Source organism: Cavia porcellus, unplaced genomic scaffold (genome assembly GCF_034190915.1).
Source record: "Cavia porcellus strain 051 isolate PalLab524CR breed Dunkin Hartley unplaced genomic scaffold, mCavPor4.1 scaffold_2, whole genome shotgun sequence".
NCBI classification, from domain to species: Eukaryota; Metazoa; Chordata; class Mammalia; order Rodentia; family Caviidae; genus Cavia; species Cavia porcellus.
The window spans coordinates 56,028,742-56,051,097 of NW_026947485.1; the positions used below are offsets into that span (position 1 = coordinate 56,028,742).

The 22,356-nt window shown below is 37.4% G+C and overlaps 1 protein-coding gene across 11 annotated transcripts in view; it reads right to left on the reverse strand.

The window, feature by feature from the left end:
* The window catches only part of Phf14 (PHD finger protein 14), a 284,212-nt gene that overhangs the window by 252,749 nt on the left and 9,107 nt on the right, over window positions 1-22,356 (reverse strand). For 9 of the 11 annotated variants that reach the window (XR_010045211.1, XR_010045215.1, XR_010045212.1 and 6 more), the window contains exons 3-4: window positions 21,393-22,195; window positions 15,665-15,809 (exon numbers count right to left, since the gene is read on the reverse strand). Coding sequence is in view for 8 of the 11 variants with exons in the window: in XM_063242096.1 (XP_063098166.1) it covers window positions 15,665-15,809; window positions 21,393-22,195 (948 nt within the window). In the remaining 3 variants the exon portion in view is untranslated. Of the gene's footprint in view, window positions 1-15,664; window positions 15,810-17,875; window positions 17,925-21,392; window positions 22,196-22,356 lie in introns of those variants that run through there. The other 2 variants (XM_063242136.1, XM_063242147.1) reach the window with 2 other exon arrangements.

A 22,356-nucleotide genomic window follows, 5' to 3' on the forward strand; every position in this document is an offset into this window, starting at 1 on the left:
GACAGCCCAGGGCAGGGTTTTTTCGCCCAGGGTGAACCTGTGTCCACACTCTAAAATCTCTCCTGTTCTTTGGGTTCGGATAGCCCAAAGCAGAGATTTTTGGACCGCCCACACTGAAAGGCCTCACTTCCCTTAAAGCCTCACGCTTTCACGGGCAAAACTGTTACTGACCCCACACGGGCTCCTCATAAATCTCTCAATGACTACTGGAATATACTAGTTTTTGGAACCTTAGCCGCCATGTGATGCCACAAACGAGTGATGGCTTGTTCTCTGGACCACGGCTTATTTCTTGCCTGAATCATGGAAAACATATTTTCTAACTCCCAAAAGACATCTTTACGATGCCTAATTTCCAATTTACGTACTCTTAAGATTAAAAGTACCATAAAGACTAAACAATTAACTTTTTACTGCCGGGAGGTCTGGCCAACCTACCCACTTATCAGCAAGCGTTGGCCCAAGTAAGGAACATTTGACTCCTGCATTCTCAGAAACTTGTATGATTTCTGTCAGGCCGGCGACAAGTTATTAGAACTCCCTTATACTCAGGCCTTTCTTATTCTAAGAACACAACCGTCTCTCATTAAGTCTTGTGCTCCCGCTCAGATACTTTTAGCTAACTCTACTGCACCGCAAACTTTTCCGTCCTGCCCTCAGGATTCGCTTGATAACGTTCCTCCGGTGTTTTCCTGGCCACGGCCTCCCTACCCCCAAAATGGTTCCTTGCTGTTATCTCCTGCTGTGTGATCATCTTCTCCTCCGTCTCCTGGGACCCATAACTCTCCCAGCAGCTCTAATCCCTCTGCTAGTGCTTCCTTGCAGTCTCCGACTTCTTATTCTCCTGAGAATTGTCTATCCCCTACAGCATTCTCACCGCCCACCCACCATACTAGGTCTCGGTCGCTATGTCCTTCCAGCAAGCCACGTGACTGTTCCAGCTTGCGCCAGGAATGGTTGCCATGTTGCAACTCTCTGCCATGTGACAGGGCACCGCCATCTTGGGATGGAACTCACAGTCAATGGGTGCCCCCTTGTGGCTCCTCTTGTGAACAGCAACAGCCGCCCTGTTGTGATCCACATGATGCTTCATTGTGCTGCTGACAGCAATTCTCTCACTGCAAGGCACACAGTGAAATGCCATCTGCCTGTGTTTCCTCATCCCAGGGTAAGCGGCAGCCACTCTGTAGCCGCCCTACAGATAATTCCTCACACTCGTCTACCGGAAGGATGGCTGCTCAATGGCCCTCTACTCCTCATTCTTCTCCTCAAGCTCTGCTGCCACTTCGGGAGCAAGCTGGACCCAAGGGACTTGTTAATATACATGTGTCTTTTTCCCTTTCTGATTTGTCTCAGATTACCCATAAATTAGCTTCTCTGTTGACCCACAGAATTATATCATTATGTGATTGTAAATACCACTCTCAGCTCACAAGAACAAAATCAGCTGTGGCAAGCAGCTCGAGAAGAAGCTGACAGCAGGCGTAAGGCAAACACTGCTGATAATGATCCTGAACCCGTAGCTGTGCCAAAACAAGATCCTAACTGGAACTATCAGACTGGACAAGGTTCAACAAAATTACATAAGATGATTAAATGTCTGATTGTGGGCCTTAACAATATTGCTCACAAGCACACTAACTACAAGAAACTTTTACCACAGGTCCAGGAGGCTAATCAAAACCCAGCTGTGTTTCTAAATCAGCTTTCTAATCCTCGCACCCTGCGAGCAGTTCCAGCTTCTCGCGCTGTGTTGGGCCACCTCCCAGTCCATCCCCCATGTGCCGTCCCAGCCCCTGCCTCCCCCATGCGCCATCGTTGCCGCCTTACACGTTTCTTTACACGTTTCCAAGGGCATTTCCAGCCTGCCCCTGCACGCTACATCCCGATGCTCGCCCCACCACCTCGCTGGGCATGCTCTGCCGGCGCGCCGCAAAACAGCAGCTCAGAGGCTCCGCTCAGGCATGCTTTTTTTACAGTTCAGCTCCACTCAAAAGATGCTATTTTTTTATTACAATTCTCAAACCATTTAATCAAGGCTATTGGCCACCTGATAATTTTACCAGCCTTGTTTATCAATCAAAGCCTTCACCAATCTCCTGTTTAACAACTAAGGTTATATATTCCTTTTTGCTGGAAACCACTATCTCTGTTCCAAGACAAGGGTTTTGTTAAAATTTTGTTTGTCTTGGTTCATACTACTGCAAATAACAGGTTTTTAAAAAGTAAATGTGTTCAAAATTTGACAGTATTAGATCAGTTTTCATAGATTTATTCATAATATTGGTAAACCTTTACTGCAAAATGTTTCCATTAAAATGAGATTATACTCCAAAAGGGGGAGGACAGACTAAAGCCTTTTTTATTAAATACATAATTCCACACAACACCCTAAAAGCGATATGCCATCCAGATAAAGCCTGCTCTCTAATCTAAAATGCCAATATTAAACTCCTGCATACTTACTTAATTCTACTGTAGTCCAAATCCCAAACAAAAGGCAAAATTTGACCTACAAACCTTAAGAGTTCTTAATATGTTTTTTATGTTTTCAACAACAGAGATAACGATAACACTTGTGACACTTGGAGTTCTGAGACAGGTAAACCTACACAAGGTAGAGCTGCCTGGGCTCCCCACTCCTGCCATGGACTACACTCAAATGCAGCAGAAGACATTGGGCAAGAGAGTGCCCCATCCTGGCGTTCTTTGAGACCTTACTCCAGGGCTACTGGACTGGCCTAGCCACGAGAGTGGGTAACCCATCCTAACTTCATAAATGTCGACACTGCCAGATTCATCGCCAACAAAAAAATTGCTGCTGAAGACTGAGGGGGCTCAGGGCCAGCAGCCCCCTTTGTGAGTGTCCATCTTGGAGTCCACGTTCCACTAAAACTCTCAGGTAAGACATTCTCTATATTTGTGGACATAGAGGCCATATATACAGAGTTCTTCCTGAGTTTTCAGGCTGCTATATTAGTCCTCAATCACTATGACAGGGTATTGATGGTCAACCTATGCCATTTACAAACAGGGCCTATTTCATACAGGTCCCAGTCCTAAATATACAGGCTAACTTAGACACACTGAGGCCTCAACAGCTTCCACCTGTTATCACTAGCAAATCTCTCCTCAGTAATATAAGGCCACCCCCTTCCTTTCTTATTCACCAATTTCTCAGGTAACCCTAGTCAAGAATGACAGATACATTTTTGTCTTCTCACTTTGTTTATATTTTTTTAGGATACATAAAAGCCTTTCTCACAACCAGGGAAACTGCTGATATACTTGCTAAAGTTGTGTTGCAGCAAATCATTCCAAGGACTACAATCAGGTTACAGTGACCCATACTTGATATTCTTGGTAACCTCAACAGCAATCAAAGTTGCTGGACTCCCATGCTGGTTTCACATCACTCAGGCTAAGAGGTGCCCTCCCAGCCTTAAATCTGATCATTCTGAGTGATCATCTCATCTTCTGTCACCCACCCATCTCTGTCTCACAAAGGCCTTGCAGCCACAGTTAACAGGCCAAATCATGTTTTGTTATCCACTTTGGTTCCTATTTCCCTACATTCTATTAATGATCATTTTTACAGCAGGACTCTTTAACAGTATTGCCTACAGACTCCAACGTCATGCATACCAGAGAAAAGCCTTACCGACCTACCTCTTAACTTTTATGCTTTAAGATGGGGGAGTAATTACCTCTCATAACTTCACTCCTCCTAACCCCACATTTAATTTTCAGAATTCTGCCTTACCATGGATATGTTCCTACCTCAATGTCATCCCTGATATAATCACATGTTTAAATCAAAGGTACCTTTCCTTCTACCTCACCTGGGTCCTTAAATATGACAGTGCCATGTCTCCTCATAACATCTTGTCTCTTTGTTTTTCCAACTAACATACGTGCATTCACCAGTGAAGTTGTCCTGGCTAAAATACCTGGCACCAGCTCCTACCTGGGCATCAACCGTTATCCTGTCTACTCCCCTAGGCTCCAGTACAGCGCCCTCTGCCAGCAGGAAGTAGTTAAAGACAGAAATCTTTGCCCCTTTTCATAATAATAATCATAAGATGGGATATGAAAGGGTTTTGACCCAGATAGGACACTGTAGTCAGGAAAACCTCAACCAGAACCAGGAAGCCCCTATCTTCCCCGCCCCTAGGAATTTACCTGTGATGCCATCTTCCCTGCCCCTGGGAATTTGTCTATGGCACCAAATCTAGGACCAATGGGCTCCCCGTACACCCCTGATGCCTCCTTAGGTTCTACCCCAAACCGAGGCTACTTACATACACCCCACGCCACATGTTCGCTGGAGAGATCGCCGGACTCCAGTGGTGGGGGGGTACCGGTCATCTCTCTCCGTGTTCTCAGAATAAAGGCTTCTTTTCGTTTTATACTTCACATCTTTTGGAAATAATCGTATCACTTACATTGTTCTATTCTGATCTGCTTTGTTATGTCCTGTTTTGTCTTAAATCTCTTTAAAATAAAATTTAAAAGAAGAAACTTAGAAATTTTGGAACTTAATAGTAAAAGATAAAGCTAAAGGTGCTGACTGTATCAAAAAAAGTCTAAACAATAAAAATAGCCATAAAGTTAAAAAGTACAGAACAAAATGGAAAAAATATTTGCAAAGACAGAAAATATTGTGCCAGGCGTGACGCACACCTGTAATCTCAGCACTATAGGCTGAGGCTGATGCCACCGTGAGCTACAGTGAGGTCAACGCCAGCCTGAACTACACAATGAGACTAAATTTTTTTAAAAAAGGAAAAGAAATGAAAATATTTGTAATATCTATGTCTTAGTTCCTTTTCTCACTGCTGAGACAAAATATCTGACATTGAAAGTTCAAGGAGGAAAGATTTGTGTAAGCTCACTGTCTGTAGAGGCTCCAGTCCATAGTTGGCGGGTTCTAAATCAGGGTAGCATGGCAGAGGGTGATGACAGAGGAGCAATAGTGCACAGTATGGCAACCAGAAGGTGGTAAACGTAGCAGCAGCAAGCTTGCCTTCTTTATGTTCCACCAAGGCTACACAAGTCTACTGACTAATGCCACCCATACCCAGAGTGGGACTCCCATTATTCACACACCTAATCTCACTATCATATCCTTAATCCACATTCATGTACCTTAATTCAGTCACCTTCAAAACTCCCCACCAATGACCACAGGAGGCTTTGAGGGAACATCTAAATACAAGCCATAACAACATATAACAGACAAAACGTTAGCATTAAAAAAACATTCCAGTAAATCAGAGACAAAAACACAAACAGAACTGGTTCAGAAATGACAAAAGAAATGTACAGGCAATTGTCATGGTTTATGTCTGTGGCCTCCAGGCCTGATGAGTTTGTATTGTGCATTTGTGATTGGTTCGTTGTCTAGTGCTTGGCTTGGTGGTGTCAGGGCTACACCCACACAGGGGTGGAGCCGAGATGTAATGTAATGGTAGGAAGAAGGTGTGTCTCGCTCTTTCTTTTCCTGGTTTCTGCCTTGCTGTTTGCAGCATGAACTGCAGCCCAGCCATGCCACCCTGCCTTGGAGCCAACTGAGTATAGAGCCAACTAAAAACTGTAACAAATAAATCTTTCCTTTCCCAAATTTGGGCTTTAGGTATTTTGTCTCAGCAATGAGTGAAAAGTAACTAAGACAGAATTTGGTACCAAGGAGTGGTGTCATTTGCTGTGACTACACCTGACCATGTTTTTCGAGATGCCTTAGAGACTCTGCTTGTGGGCTTGTCAGCTGGATGCATAGCGCTGGAGCTTAGGCTGTTCTATAGAGGAGATTCTGGTCAGAGCTCAGGAGACCAAAAGGCTGACAGAAAGCCTCATGGTGAAGACTAGGCTTGGAGGTTTCTGCTCGGAAGAAGGACTACATTGGTTGTTGGACTCCCCATGATGTGTGTGTCATGGCTTGGCAGAAAGTTTGTCTACATTTTGCTCATGCCCAGAGACTTTGCCTGTGACTGAGACAAAGAGCAATGGACTAATTGATCTAGAAAAGGAAATTACAAGGCAAGTCAAATGTTGAGGCTGTGACATGGCTATTGTTGGGGGCTTTTAGCCAGCTTTATGTTGCAAATCAAGAGCAAAGCGCCCAGCAAGATAATCTACAACTCTGTGAATTTGGCCAGAAAGAAAATTCCAGAAAGGCTGTGGATTGTAAAGACAGGGTTGAGACTTTGATTGCTGAGGAGAAACAGAAAGATAAGAAAGATGGCCCCAGGACATCCTAGGAAGCATCTGGTCAAAACTGCAAAAGTAAAAGAATTTGCTCAGAGGAAAAAGCTGCAGAGCACTATGCTCTAGAATGGCAACGGAGGCCACACGAGGATCCAGAATTGCGACAGAGGCCACATGAGGTTCCAGAATGGCGGCAACATAGAGAAGCTTTTCTTCACAGTCAGGTTCACAGAGCTCAATGATCCAGGCAATCAACCCAAACAGCCAAGAGAGAAAAAAAGGCTGGCTGCTGCTCCAGCTGGTAGCAGACTTTGGCAACATCCACAGGTGCTGATTTTAGTTGCAAAGAAAATGCACTGAAGCACTTTTCATCTCCATCACCAAAGCAGCCCTTACGCCTTGTAGGCAGTTTCAGCCCATGTATCCACTGTCCAGAAAGATTAACCCATAACACAGAAATCTATAATTCACTTATAAAATTTTATTCTTCATTCTTATTTATAAATGTGTCTTACCTTCCCCAGTATAATATTAATAGTGATATGGCAGAACATATGTTTCTACCTTTCCCAGTTTTCTGGCGTGGTTTTGCATTTAAATATTTATAAATTCAAGATAACAAAAAGTGGTATTTAAATACTAGTTAATATTTGCATCATGTTCACACTGAATGCTGTGTTTCCCAAATCTCTCACCCTACCTAGGAAGTAGTAAGTTTAGAGGAACAATACATACTAAAAAGTCAAGACACTGACAGTCCCTAGACTCAAAGATATACAGTAAGAAATAGAGAATGTACTCTGAATGGGATAAGAAGACAACAACAGCCACAGTCATTAGAATGCAAATCAAAGAGGGACTCATATTACAGCGCTTTGGTTCCCATAGCAGTCTAGACTAGAGCAACAGTGAGTAGCAGTCCTTGCAATTTTATTAATAATCCTACCTCTACTAATGCATTAAATATGACTTTCAGGTAACTTCCTACTGGTATTACCCTAGAAGGCTAATGAAGGAAGAATACTAACTCTAGTTCTTGCCAACATTACATAAGATAAAAATGACTCCTATTGGTAGATGCATCTGAACTGAGAGGAACTATAAATACCTGGCAGAAGATCTAATTTGGACTTTCCTAAATGTAGTAACTCTACAGGGGATGGCACATATGACTATAAAACTGTGAAAAGATGTGTTGCCTCCTGAATGAAATAAAGCCTCTAGGTCAAGGGTGACTCCTTGGAGCCACCTTAGGCAAAACTTGTTTCCTTGTATCTGAGCTGTAGCTTTAAAGGTGAGGTAAGAAGTGGAGAGAATTATGAGGAGTCCAAAGAAGACAGCTCCCAGATGACTATATGAACTACTCAGAGACTACTACAAACACTCACAAAAGTGGTCCTTCACTCCACTGAAGTCACCAATTCCAAAGACTCCAAGTAAATGAGTGAGTACGACAGCACCTGAGGAAGCACCCATCTCCCAACAGCGGTCACCACTCTCATTTCAGTAATAACAACATATGGTGTCTATAAAATACCTGCCGCAACTTCTAGTGTCTCAACTCTTGCATGACCTACAGAGGCAGTAGATCTCTACACCAACACGATATACATGATGCCCAAACTTTCCATTCACAGCCAAAGAAACTACAAAGATATTACATTATGGCACCCAGTGACAAATATACTCAACTCTAAGTAACAATCCACTATCTCAAGACACATCTTCAGCAGAAAGCCTGTTACTAAACAGACTACCTCATGAAAGTGGCAGATAATTAATCTATGAAATGTGCAAATCTCAACATAAGAACACAAGAAAAAACTACTAAAATTCTTAGTGTTAGTTTCCAAAAATAACAAGTTAGATGAAATGCTTCCCACTATAGAAATCAATATGCAGATTCTTCAAAAAAGGGAGATTCCATTCAAAAATGGAAACAAAAGGTTCCACTTGATCCACCTATTTTCCTTTTAGGTATACTCCGGAAAGAGCTAAAAGCATCACACCACAGTGATATACACATACTCATTTTTTAGAGCCACATCATTTATAATATCTAAATCTTGTTTTATCATTCATCAATGGATGATAAAGAAAATATGGTATGTATGTGCAATTAACTATTAGTCTGCCATAAAAAGAATAAACAAGTCATTCATAGGTGTAAGGATATACCTTGAGACCATAACTTTAAATGAAATAAATAAGACACAGAAGTTTAAATATCACATGATTTCTCTTGTGTGAGATACCTTAAGAGTAAACAAGTAGCACAACAGAAGACAGATACTGGGAAGTAGGAAGAACATGTTCAAATGGGAAGAGGAGCAAGGGAGAGGGAAGGGAAAGGGATTAAAAACAAAGGAAGGAAGGAAAGACTGGAAACAAAGTTTCTATAAATGAGGAAGGAAAAGAAGGGCTGAAGGAAGGGGAATGGGACAAAAAGAACTAAGATCAGGTACAAATTCCCTGATGAATGTGTGCACTATGTATGACAAATAATTTATTAGTACTATGTATGTACTAACAAAAAACTTTTAAAGCTCAGTTAAAATTTCAATAACCAACCTGATCTCTAGTGGAAAAAGAATGCAGTAAGCAGAAGATGCGTCTTTTGAAACATCACAAACAGAAATAAAGAAAAAAGAAGACAAAAAGGGAGAGAAGTGGAAGGGGAAGAAGAAAGGAAGAAAAGGGGTTTCAAACTTCATTTCTCCTTAGGTTACCTGGATCCTTGTCATGTAATAGCTTGTCTTTCTTCTACCATGGCAGCATCTGGCCTCATCTACCTTACATTACTATTTCTCTGTCATTCTGAGTTAATGAAATAGAACAGAACTGTTTAAACAAGCTCTATATTATATGTTCACATATGGTTGATTCCAATATTACTTATATTGTCCTCTTCTCGTAAGACAGTGCTAGGGCTGAACCTAGTACTCTAAATTGAGTAGGTGCTTTCACAGAGTCACACCCAGAGATTACCACACTGTTAGTGGTAGAGCTTTCCATGACAACTGATTTCCAAAATTCAACACAAAAATACTATACTCATAAGAAAACAAGACGCCACCAAAAATCCCATGTTCAGAAGCTGATCTAAGAGATACTAAGGAGGATGAAATTTCAAACAATGAATAAAAAACTGATAGTTGAAATGATCAATGAGCTCAAAGAAGAGAAAAATAAACTCCCAAATATATCAATTTTCGTTTGTTTGTTTGTTTTTTTGTACCAGGAATCCAACTTGCAACTTCACACTTGCCAAGCAGGCGCTTATGCCACTGGGCTAAATCCTCAGCCCCTTATCAAAAACACAAAAAAAGAAAAAATCATTGATGGGCACAAAGAAATGCAAACAAGCACCTAATTCAGGGAAATACGAAAGGTCATTTCTATAAAGAAATAGCAATTATGAAAAGAACCAAGCAGAAATCTTGGAAATGAAAGCTTCAATAGGTAAGTTAAAAAAAAAAAAAAATCAACTGAACATTACAGCAGCAGAAAACATGAATTAGAAGGTAGAACACCAGGGCTTTACAACAATGTGGATGCAACACAACATTCAGTCAGAAATAACAAAAAAAAAGAACAATAAAAAGACAATCCAGGAGCCCCTAGACAACTCTAAAAGAACAAATTTAAGCATCATCAGTCTTGAGATGATTGTCAAAAATAATCACATAAAAATCTAGCAAGGTCCTGAGTTCAATTCTTGATAAAAAATAAACAAAAATAAAATCTATCCATTAGAATTATTACAGAAAATTTCCCAAATCTAACGAAAAGGATACCAAGAAGATTTAAAACCTAAAATAGACATGCCCAGAATAGAACACACCAAAATCAAAAGGCCAGAAATTCAGAAAAAGTATTAAAACTGTTAGGAAAAAAATACCAAATAATTTCAGAATAACAGCATATTTCTCAACAGAAACCTTTGATCAGGAACATTTTTAACCCTCAAGAAAAATAACTAACAACCCAGACTACTATACCCTGCAGGACCTTCCTTCAAACTCAAAGGAGAAATAAAGAATATCCATGAAAAGTAAAAACTAAAGAAATTCATGTCTACCAAGCCAATACTGCAAAAAATATTTGAGAATTCTAAGCAGAGGTAATGAAGACAACCACCACTATGATGTTACAATAGACAAATTTCATTCTACAAAGACATACACAGACATACACAGAAAGTTATATAATGGAAAATAATACTCTGAGTAACTGGAACCTGAAAGCAATCAGGGGTAGCTATACTTGTACTTGACAAAGTTAACCTCAAATCAAAATTTGTCAGCAGAGAATAAGAAGATCATTCATATCGGTAAAGGAAACAATTCATCAAGAGATGGCAATTGAACTAAGCATCACAGAGCATGCCTCTAATCCCAGCATTTGGGAGGCTGAGACATGAGGACTGCTGCAAGTTTGAAATCAACCTTTGCTGCAGATCACATGCAGCAAAAAAGATGCTGGTGAGAATATGCAGTAAAGAAACCCTTATATCTTTGGTAAGAATGTAAATTAGTACAGCCACTATTGAAAACAGTATAAAGACACAAAAACCTAAAGTTAGAACTATCATATGATCAATTTAGCTATCTCATGCTTGGAAATAACATCAAAAAAAAGTAAAAAAAGGATACAAAAAAAGATACCTGCATACTCATGTCATTGTGGCCTTATTTACAAGAACTAAGTAGAGGAGGAATAAGCCTAGGCAGCCAACAACAGATGAAGAGATAAAGGAAATACCTCAACATACACACAAACGGAGTATTATTATTCTTAAAAGAATGAAATCCTGTTATTGATATCATGCTATATGAAATAAGCCACACAGAAAGACAAGAATTGCATGTTCTGTGTATCACAGTGACCAGGGCTGATAGGATGGGGGGTAAGAAGAAAGGTTGAGGGACTTGATCAATCTATGACATATGTTGGTACTGAAGTAACATAGTGAATGACATTAATTGTGCAATATGTATTATTGAATCAGTGTGGCTCTTGGAAGGCTGAGGAAGGAGGATCAAGGAAAAATTCCAGGACTGGCTGGACTATGTAATGAGCAGAACTACAAATCTCAAGAAAAAAAAAAAAAAAAGTACATAAAGTATTATTAACAATCAAAGTAAATGAAATTGTTTTTTTCTTTTTTTTTGTAAGTGAAATATGTATGACTTTATTGACATAATTTCTTTTTTACTTAAATGGATTTACTACTCAGCTTAATCCTCTTATTTGCCTGCCTTCACATAAAGACATTTTAATTGTCTCTAAAAAAAATCAAAACTACCTTAGAAAGACTACAGACCTGCCACTGAGCATACACATTTATGAACCTGTAATGGCAGAGGGACTAATGCAATGCCCATCCAAAACTTTGTGTTAAATAAACAATCGATCTACTTGGAATGAGCTCACCCTAAGGAAAGATCTCCAGGGCCACAAGTCTGATTAGGACACAGGAGAGAACTCATTCTGATGTTGAAATGGTGCTAGTTCCCACTGGACACCCACCTGAGACCTACAGAAAAGAGCTGTAGTAAAGGAACTGCTTTCCTGTTATAGATGGGAAACACTGAAACCATAAGGCATAAGCATCCTCAAAATAGATGAAGAACTAGACATTCAAATACCTCCAGAAATTAGACAGCTAACAAAACCAAGTCAGTGGTTTAAAAGAAGAGTGTACTGATTGACATACTGCAGGCCTCACTAGCAAGAGGCAAGTCTATTCAGCTCCAGTAGACTGCTGGTGTAAGAGTGAAAATCTGGTGCTGCCAAAACTATGCATTTTTCAAATGAAATTCAAAATCCAAAATGTTAGGATAAAATCTTTCAGCATTTAAATGTTAGCATCTAGTTCAGTTTCTTAAAATCATCGTTCCGGCCTTTAAATACTACATGCATGGTCAATGACCATAACCTAAGAAGTTCAACTAAGAATGATCTAAGAAATAAAGATAGCACACTCAAAGTGACAATGAAGTAAAATAAACAGAGATAGAGCCCTTGACATGGTAATCACAAACACTAACAGCAAAAGTTGTATCTCATCATACATCAGCAATAACATCATGGATAGAAACAGCTATAACATGATTGTGACCACCAGTGCTGACCAATAAAACAAACCCAGGTGCCACTGATGCCATGTCCAACATTCCCTTACTCTGTATCTGCTCCCAGGAATCTGAACTATTATATAAAGAGAAAAAAACACATTTAGTAACACACTGGTGTTACTGCAGCCAAACACTTGACACTAGGTAATGTACAAAGAATTACCTCACAATTCTCATAGCTAACAGTATGGCAGCAGAATCTTGGCAAGGGTCTTTGTGGTAAGTCACAACAAGACAGAGAAGTGTTGGGGAGGGGGACCACATGCAAAAGGGCACAAGTGCAAGAAACTGAGCTGACAGTCAAACCTGCTTTGTAACAAAGCATTCTCACAGAAACTAATCCAGTCCCATAATGAACTATTCATGAGGGAAGAACCTCCATTACCTAATTACCTTTGACTAGGTCCTACTTCTTAATGATTTCTCTCCACCGCAACACTGACACACCAGGGAATAAGCTTCCAGCAAGACCATATCTACACTACAGCACAATCATACACAACCACACTGACTGTTCTTAATCTTACATATACTATTGAGAATATCAAGTGACCCCTTACTGCTGACATACAATATGTGTGTGCCTATGCATACACAGGTACATATACATATATGGATAGACCTGTGTATATATTTATGGTCTCTTAGTCCATCTGCTCTCCCCCAAAACTGTTTTTCCCCATTCTGTCTCTCTCCAAGTCCATAACTCATCTCCATGTCCACCATGCTAATGGCTTGATTCCTGTCTCACTAAGGAAATAAGAAACAATCAAAGAGTAACTTCCACATTTACCGATCATCGCATCTAAGAGCAGACTACATCTGTAACACATACTCTTTTTGTTCCCTACAGTTACCATGGCTACTCTCACTTAATCTGTCCACCTGGAGCTGAAGCTCATCCCCTCTAAACCTGTACTCAAGGCCCTTGCTCCCCCAACTGCTGCCCTTTCTTTCCTATATCACTGTCAACCCTTACTTTACACTTGGTCACCTCCGCAGGCATGCAGCACACTACAGTCTCTGACTATGTGGAAGGAGGCTTCTAGAAAAGCCCCCAGAGAGCAATGTCTCCTGGCACTCGCACTCTTGGAATTCTGTCCCCCGTATTTCACAGGTTGGCTTATCTGAACAATAGGACATAAGCAGTGATGGGAGTATATACTTGTGTAGCCTATCCTATTTGTACCCTACACTATGTATGCTAACCTGTTTCCTATCTTCTGCCTTGTTTCTCTATTTTATATCCATTTATTAGGTCATGTGATGTAGGCATTTTTATCAGTGAATCTGTTTTCCCATGACTTCTAGGATAGCTTGCCTGGTGGGTAACACAACAGGCAGCCACTGAATTAGTGGACTTTCCCATGTGATACACTACTTCATCTAACTCTAAAAACATTATGAGACACAATTATGCACTTTCTCTTTTGGAAACATTTTTTTAAATCATCACTCATGGTTCTCTTCATGGCCAAGAGCTCCCCATATCCTCTGAAATGGAGTGTTCGTTCCATAAATTTTCATCAGACTTTCTCTTTCACTTCCTTTAGGTCACTCACTATTCAGCTCTCACCTTATCTCAAAGGACTTTCCTTTCTTGTCCTTTATGAATATAAACTCCTGCCAATTCACTCAAATACTCTCAGCCATAGCATTTCCTTTATTCTTTGACCTGCATTATTTTTCTCCATATTTCTGGCCTAATAGTTATTGGCCTAACTACAAACCTGATAGTTGCTGGTTTGTTTACACATCATCATTACAGCCTCTGTCATTTTGGAGGAGGCAATAATACCATAAAGGAAGGTAAAGCAAGGCTACAAAGACTGGTGTGAGGTAATCACCATCTTGATAGGAAAAAATTAACTAGCACACAATCTTAAAACAGAGAAACCAGGAAGACACTCACTGAAACAAGTGACCAAAATAACATCATGATCATTGCAGAAAAAAATAACGCTTCCTAATATGATGCACTGAGAACACACCACAGCTTTTGGGACTTGCTTGCCAAAAGCATATAACATGTATCTCCTCATGGGCAAACACATTTAAAAACCTGGTATTAGAGACATTCTACAGAAAAAGAAGAAGAAAAAGAAAGAAAGCAAACTGTCCTATAGTCTTCAAATACCAATGGTGTAAAACACAAAACCTCAGGCTTATTCCAGATTAAAGGTAACCAAATAGACACAACTGAAACAATGCATAAATCTGCATTTTACTTTGTTAGAAACAACAAATACTGTCTGCAAATTATATAACAGTTTTCTATCAATTTTGATTTCTGGCTAATAACTGTGATTATGTAAGAGAATGCCCTCGTTCTAAAGCAATACATACGAGAATATTAAGAGGGAGATGGCTGTCTACAGTTGACACTGAAGTGAAGAAACTGTTACATGAAAGAAAAGATGAAACAAATATAGTGAAGTGTTACCATCTGGAAAACTCTTGTGAAGAATATATGGAAACTGTTGCTATATTCCTATTGGAAACTATGTCATAATAAATTTTTTTTAATCTTTTGTTTTTTAACTCAGGACCTTGCGCTTGCCAGGCAGGCACTTATGCCACTGAGCTAGATCCCAGGTCCCAATAATAAATTTTTAAGGTAAAAATTCAACATTAAAAGGGTTCAAAAATTGTAAGGAACAGTTATTTTCTCACGCTTTTTTTTTTTTTTTTTTTGTCCTTTTGAGACAGTGTTTCATTGTGCAGTCCAGGCTGACCTTGGTTCCTTTTGTAGCCCTGGCTGGCCTCACACTCAGTGATCCCCCAGGTGGTAGAATTCCAAGTATGGACTACCATACCCATCAGGAAAAGTATTTTCAACATACAATTTTCACAAGAATGGGTCCTATTTCAGATTTTAAAATATGCTCTCTAAAAAGAAAAACAAAAAACAAACAAAAAAATTCTATAAATTCTTTCAAATTCAAGACAAGAAAGTAACAAGGAAAGAAGAAAATATACAACAGTGATAGACTTCGGATACAAGTTTTTACTAACACTGTCTTTTGGACTATAACATTCTTGACATTCTACACTTTGTTTCTATTTTTAACTTTATTTAAAAACTAAAAATAAGTAACATAAAGGAAAAATATGGTAAGGTGTTTAAAGAAATATCACTTTCCATATTAACATAATCTGAGTAATACATACCTTACAGATACTGTATTAGTCCATTAAATTATCATTAAATAATGGAGAAAAACATCTAAGAATAGTATAAATTTAAAAAACCTGATTTTTATTTACGTAAATGTAGTGTTGATCAGCCATTTCTAAAGGAATAAAAGCAAAATTACCTTCATGGACTGTAATGCCACAATTATCACACTGAATTATTTCATCAGCATCTTCACTGTTATCTCCAAGACAAACACAGCAAATTAAAATATGGTCCATTTTTTGAGAACTCCAGTTTTGACTCTTCTCAAGAATCAGCGAGTCCTAATATTCAAATATATGAGAAAAATTACATTTAAGTTAAAAAATAATTTCAGTAAGTAAAATTCTCTTATAAATTATTTTAAAATATTTTTATACTTTCACGTTTGACATTTTTTCCATTCTTTTAATAAATTCAATGTATTTTCCATTCTTTTAATAATCTCAATATATGCTACATTTGAGAACCATACTTCCTTGTCAAAGGACCCTCTAAGCACCCTCTCAATTTTTCACTTCTCTACAAGTTCCACATCTTCTCCCTTGTATGAAATAAAAAAGACATGCAAATAACTTTGTCTCCTTTGTCATTCTTTTTTTCTTTAAATTAAAAGAGCTAAAAAATTAACCCACAAGTAATTATTAATTCTATGTATTTATTTTAAAAGTGTAAATGTACCTACACTTTGGGGTCATTTAATGCTCCCTAAGAAAGATGAGACATACATATATAAAACAGGAAGAAATAAGTTCAAGATAACATATGTGCAAGGGTGCAACTGATGGCTGAGTTACAAGCTATATTCCATAAGTACTGAGGAATTCAAATTCCACAGTTATCAAATTACTGGATGACACATCAGCAACAGTCTAAGTAAGCATATCTGCATATACAGGTACAGAAAAATCACCGTAAGATTCTGAGTCATCCAGCTGCTAGAAAAACTAATGTATTGCATTTATGTCAAGAAATATCTAGTGCAAATTGGTAACAAAGATAATCTACCTACACAGCGAGACCCTGCCTCAAAAAAAAAAAAAAAAGATATCTAGCTAGTTATAATATAAAGAATACATGAATTATAAAAAGATAAAATTCCAAGAAAGAAAAGTATCTTGCTTTCATTTAACCCTTCTGCAATATGGATTTAAACTTTAATAAGAAAATTGTTCTTGTCATATCTAATAGTTTGAGCTTAATATTATATATAGGTAAAAGATGTAATTCCAGCATTCTGGGAGACTAAGACAAGAGGATCACCAAGTTCAATCACAAATTATGGAACTCAGTGACTTAGCAGATCCCGTCTTAAAAATAAAAAACAGAGAAATAGCTGGAGATGTAGCTTCATGCAAAGATGCTGGACTCAGTTTCCAATGGCACAAAACAAAAAGCACATTAAATCTAACCATATTCAAAAACAAAGTAAATTAGTTCCATTCCATATATTCACAAAATGCACTGTTCCATATTAATACTTTCTATATTTTATAATCTCTTAAACGCTACCATATCCAAAGGAAACATGTGAAGCCTATATTTCTGTATCAATTTGTAAATGAAACTTGAAAACAACCAAATGTCAAAATAAGTAATGTTTTCAAATATGTTTTGTTAGTAACATCTATGATTGCAGTTTATCTGTAAAATAAATCAGAGAAGAATAGATACAACAAGGAGTTAAGGTCATTTCTCCTGAGAATTCTAGTGCTGCAAAGGTTTTGCATTTGACTTCTCTTTGTCATAAAACCAAACTTGTCTAAAGGTAATAAATAACAAAGCTAACAAAGCTGAAAAAAAATCTGCAGAAAAATCTGTGTACTTTATTGTAACTTGGCACAGTACAAACACAAAAATCTTCCCAGATTTTCACATCATTAACCATGCTTTAAAAGTAACTTTACTTAAAGTAACTTTTACTTAAAGTAAACATCGTTGGGTTTCATTCTCACCTCTCACTTACTACCTGCTAACCTTTAAAGGTGAATTTCCTCATGAGTAAAATGAGGATGATAAAGATAACACCTACATCATAAGGTGATTGTGAGAATAAGATATGTGACAAGGATATCTCTGGCACATGCTAGGCACTCAATAAATATTCATTCACTTCATTTCCTCTGAATTGCTTCTCAATGGTACAAAAAGAAATCTGAAATGACAACTTATCACACTGGAAGGTCTCCTTTAGAACCACAAAAGAAAAATGACAAGCCTCAATGAGCAATAGTAATTTAAAATATCCTAAGCCCCAAAAAATTAGTATATCGTATCTAGGTTAAAACATTTACAGACTCGGAAGCAACCTAGCAAACCACCACAGTTCAACAATTAAAAAACCACTCACATTAGTGCACTCTGCTGACATTTCTCTGGTGAAATTTAACCATCCAGCCCTGGAAACATAGTTTGCCATTGGTGAATCAATTTCCATGTGTCAGAAAAAATAAAATAAAATCAATGGCTAGCTATAATTCTTCTACTGTCCTATTTTGTCAAAAAAACATAAACATCTAAATTCTACATCTGCACCAATTTCTCTCCACATATATATATTATCACTTACATTCTAAGAAAGCCAAACTAACTGATATTTCTGGGCTTCTGACTCCCAGCCTGTGAAACCCTTACCAGAAATGCAGTGCAAAGAGGGAAATGTGGGAAACTAGATCCTGCATTATTCCCTTAATAGGTTGGCAGAAAATGCTTCAATGGGAAAACTTAAACATAGTCTTTGAAAAAAGTGTTTTTAATAAAACAAACATAGGTTTAAGCACACTTTTGATCAAATAAACATAAAATCCAATTTGTTATCAATTTTTGTTAGTATATTTCTGAAAATATCTTTCAAGTGAAAAGTTAAAAGTTCTTAACACAAAATTTTAAATATACTGTTTTACATAAAAACAGAAATCAGAAAAGTGAATTTTGACTGACAAGAGTATCACCTAGCAAATAACTCTAATAAAATGAATGAAATCTAATGTTATTATCATATAAGGAAAAAAATAGGGCACTACAAAGACAAATCAGTGACTATTTTTTCATTTTTTCACGTGGAAAAAAAACTAGTCTTTCCCCACAAACGTTAACATTGTTCAGTGTTTTTCCATGGGCTCTAAAATACATTTAGTATCCACTGATACATGTATTCTATAGAGATGACAAGTGATATACAAAATGTGCTAAATTTTACCCAAGTTATGTCTGTGACTAATGGAAGGAAATCCCAATACACATCTATAAAACAAACCAAAATTAAAAGTTGAGAAAAAGTTAGCACACTAGTAATTCTTCCTTTGAGTTTTTGAAGTTAGATTTTTAAGAATCTCAAATATTTGTATATATCATTGAAGAAAACTAGTATACAAGCTCTCTATTATTTTTTTACAATTGACTGTGAATTACAATGATTTCAAAATTAAGTGTTTTTTACTATTGAGGACTGTAATATTTGCAATATTAGAAATTAAAATGGAGATAATTTACAAAAAAAAATAATTGTACAATGTGACAAAAGTAATTTTTGTTCATTTGTTTTTTCAGACAGGATCTTGTTATATAGTTTAGGTAGGACTCAAACTCACTGTGTACCCCAGGCTGGACTTGAACTCATGGTGATCCTCCCATCTCAGCCTCTTGAGGGCTGGGATGGCAGGCATGCACCACCCATGCCCAGCTCTCTATTTTATATTTATAAAGCTACATTTTCAACTTTTCCTACTACAAAGTGATATTTAACACTTAAAAGAACAATTGGGGATATAGTTCAGTGGCACAGAGCCTGCCTGGCAAACATGAAGTCTCGAGGTCAATTCCGATACCAAAAAAAAAAGTTAAAAACTTATTTAAAAAAAAAAACCTTACAAGAACAATCAAACTTCAAATATATTGAACTGTATAGTTATTAGCAATCTAACAAATATTTAGCAAATATGACTAGCTAAGCTACACATAAAGATTAAGATACAAACATTGGCCGTGAGGCAACAAAAAGATAAATTGTTTTTTTACAAAACCAAATGTACGTATAGAAAATTTAGAACTGTAATAATCTAAATTGATTAGTTTTTAATTAAAATTTCATACTTCGTTTTAAATAGAACTAAAATCGTCAAAAAATAGACAAGAGCTTGAATACAGCTCTGAAGACAGTTATCAAACTTTTAAGCAGAGTGTTAATTCCATGAGAAATTAACTTTTCATTAATACTTCTATTTGGGTACTTTTATAAAAGGTGCTTTAAAATCTCCCTCCTGACATGTCTGTGGAACTATTAATCTAAACACAGAAGATCTCATTAATGACCATTATGGCTAAAAAAAATTTTTTAAAATAGCACATGTGGCATTCAAATACATAATAAAGGTTAGTCTAAAACTTCTTAACAGATAATATATATACATTTTATGTGACAAACTTCTAAATATGTTGATGTCCCCCTAAAAAATCTAATCCACATTGCCTCTTTTCTATCATTAGCTAGACTACTTTTGTGCATATCAGTCTAATAAAAATGAACCAAGGAAGAGATGTTTCTCAAAAGTAAACATTCAATAAATGCAGAATATTACGTGCTATCAAATTAACTGAACACAAGTCTAAATTAAAACCTTAACAACTGGATTTTCATACTTCTGCTTCCCTGAGGTTATATTATAATATGCAATAGCTTGCGCTACATCATTAAAAATACATTATATTCTTAATGATAAGTTTCCTTTACTTAAGAATAGGATGGCACTGTCAGTAGGCAACATTCTTCACAGGAAAATGTTAATCAAAATTTACAACATAAACTATGAACTGTTTCATCTCCACTGGCATATGATTCCTAATAGCTTCCTATAAATTTTGGTTAAAAAAAATCATGAACTTTTTTATAAAATTTAAAGTAGATAATCATTGCTATGAAATATTTATAAAAAATATGAAAGAACAAATAAAACATTAAAAGGAAAATCTACCAGCTTTGCATACTTTGATGAGGGAAAATAAAGTTAGTGGTAAAGAAATAAATTTTGGTGATAAACACATGAACATAAATGACAGAATTATTATAGTTCTGCATGTGATGTAACACATACATCTACGTGGACAACAACTGAATCTTTTGAAGAAAAACATATACATAACACACAGACAGACACAAATGGATTTCACTGAAGAGTCTTGCATGTTGGCATCTCTGGACCAACAGGGCAAACCTAACTTCAAGTAGTAGAACTTCAAGTAGAAGAACTGAGCCATTTAGTTTTATTATAGAAATGTTTGTTCTATGATGGATACTTTTTTTCACTTCTTTGTAGAAACAATTATTTCACTAAGTATATGTAAACAAAGTATACATTTACTCCACACATATACAGCAAAGATTTGGTAACTACACTGATGATGAGTGCTACTATTGGTAAAGGAGTTAAAACCTTTTAATAGGAATCTCTAAAAGTTTATGAAGCTATTGTCCTGCTCCAAAGAATTCTAAAACTTTGCATTTTTAGGTGGCTATGGAAAAAAGGTGACCTGAATTTTCCAAATCAACTCAGCACCATTCAGCAGTGCTTTGAATAATCAGGAGAGGGTTAAAAAGGATACTGGAAAACATCTATGATTTACCAAGTCTACAGATAAGAAAATACTTCTCTAAGTATTTCTCGAGGATGAAGATTGTGAGATCCTTGAGAACGGTGACAAGTCGTACTCAATAAAGGTTTGATGAATAAACGTTATATTTAGGGCACTCATTCACTTCCCCAGCTAAACAGGACTTTAAGTAAGCCACTTAATATAATGAGTAGAGTGATTTAGAGAAGAATTCCCTTTTCCCCAGACAGACAGAGATCAGAAAAATTGGGTTGCTCTACCTCATTGCTCTTGCTTTGAGATAGTGTCAGGCTATCATTGGTTAGCTCCTCATCATCAGCACTGTTTCTGCTAAGAACTTTACTCTTCTTCTTCTTGCAACCCCCTTCACTAGCAGGACTGCTATGGTCTTCATCATGGCCTTCATCGTTCTCATCTTCGTCACTCCCACTTCCCTCATCCTCGTCATCCTCATTGTCCCCATCGCTTCCCTCTTTCTGGGATGCTGACCTCCCTTTTCTCTTCACCACAGTAGGTCTCCAGTCATTGTCATCCTCACTGTCATAGTCATCCATGTCATTCAGCTCTTCCATGGACACGAAATCCAAAAGTGGTCGGTTTCGACGCAGATTCCATTTCTTTGGCTCAATGACTTGCTCCTCTGCGGGGGCCGTCGTGGGGGCAGAAGGGGACGTGCTGACAGCAGGGGGGCTTGTGGCTGGGGTGGTGGCAGCAGCTGAAGCAACCACATTATCAGACACTGTTGCTTTCTCTTTTTCCTTCTCTCTTTCCTTCTCTTTTTCTTTTTCCTTTTCTTTTTCTTTCTCTTTTTCTTTTTCCTTCTCCTTCTCTCTTTTCTTTCTAGGTCTCTCTCCATTTTCTTCTTCCTCCTTCTTTTCCACTTTGATTAACTGTTTGTCAGATGTGAGTACTTCCTCCTCTGAAGAATTTTTAAGTTGCTCCTCTTTTACTTTAATATCTTCATTCAGTTCTTCCTCTAAAATATTTTCTTCAGAATCACTACAGGAACCTTCTCCACTGTCCTTTGAAGGATCTTCACTTCCATTACCACTCCCTTCAGAATCTGTTAAAAATATGAGAAAAAAAAAACCACACATATGTATATACATACACACACACACACACAACGCTGACACAAATGAAACCACCAAAATTTGTGAATAACTTGCAAAAACAATATAAACAACTTTAAGTCAAAGAATGGAAGACATTCCCAATCTGACT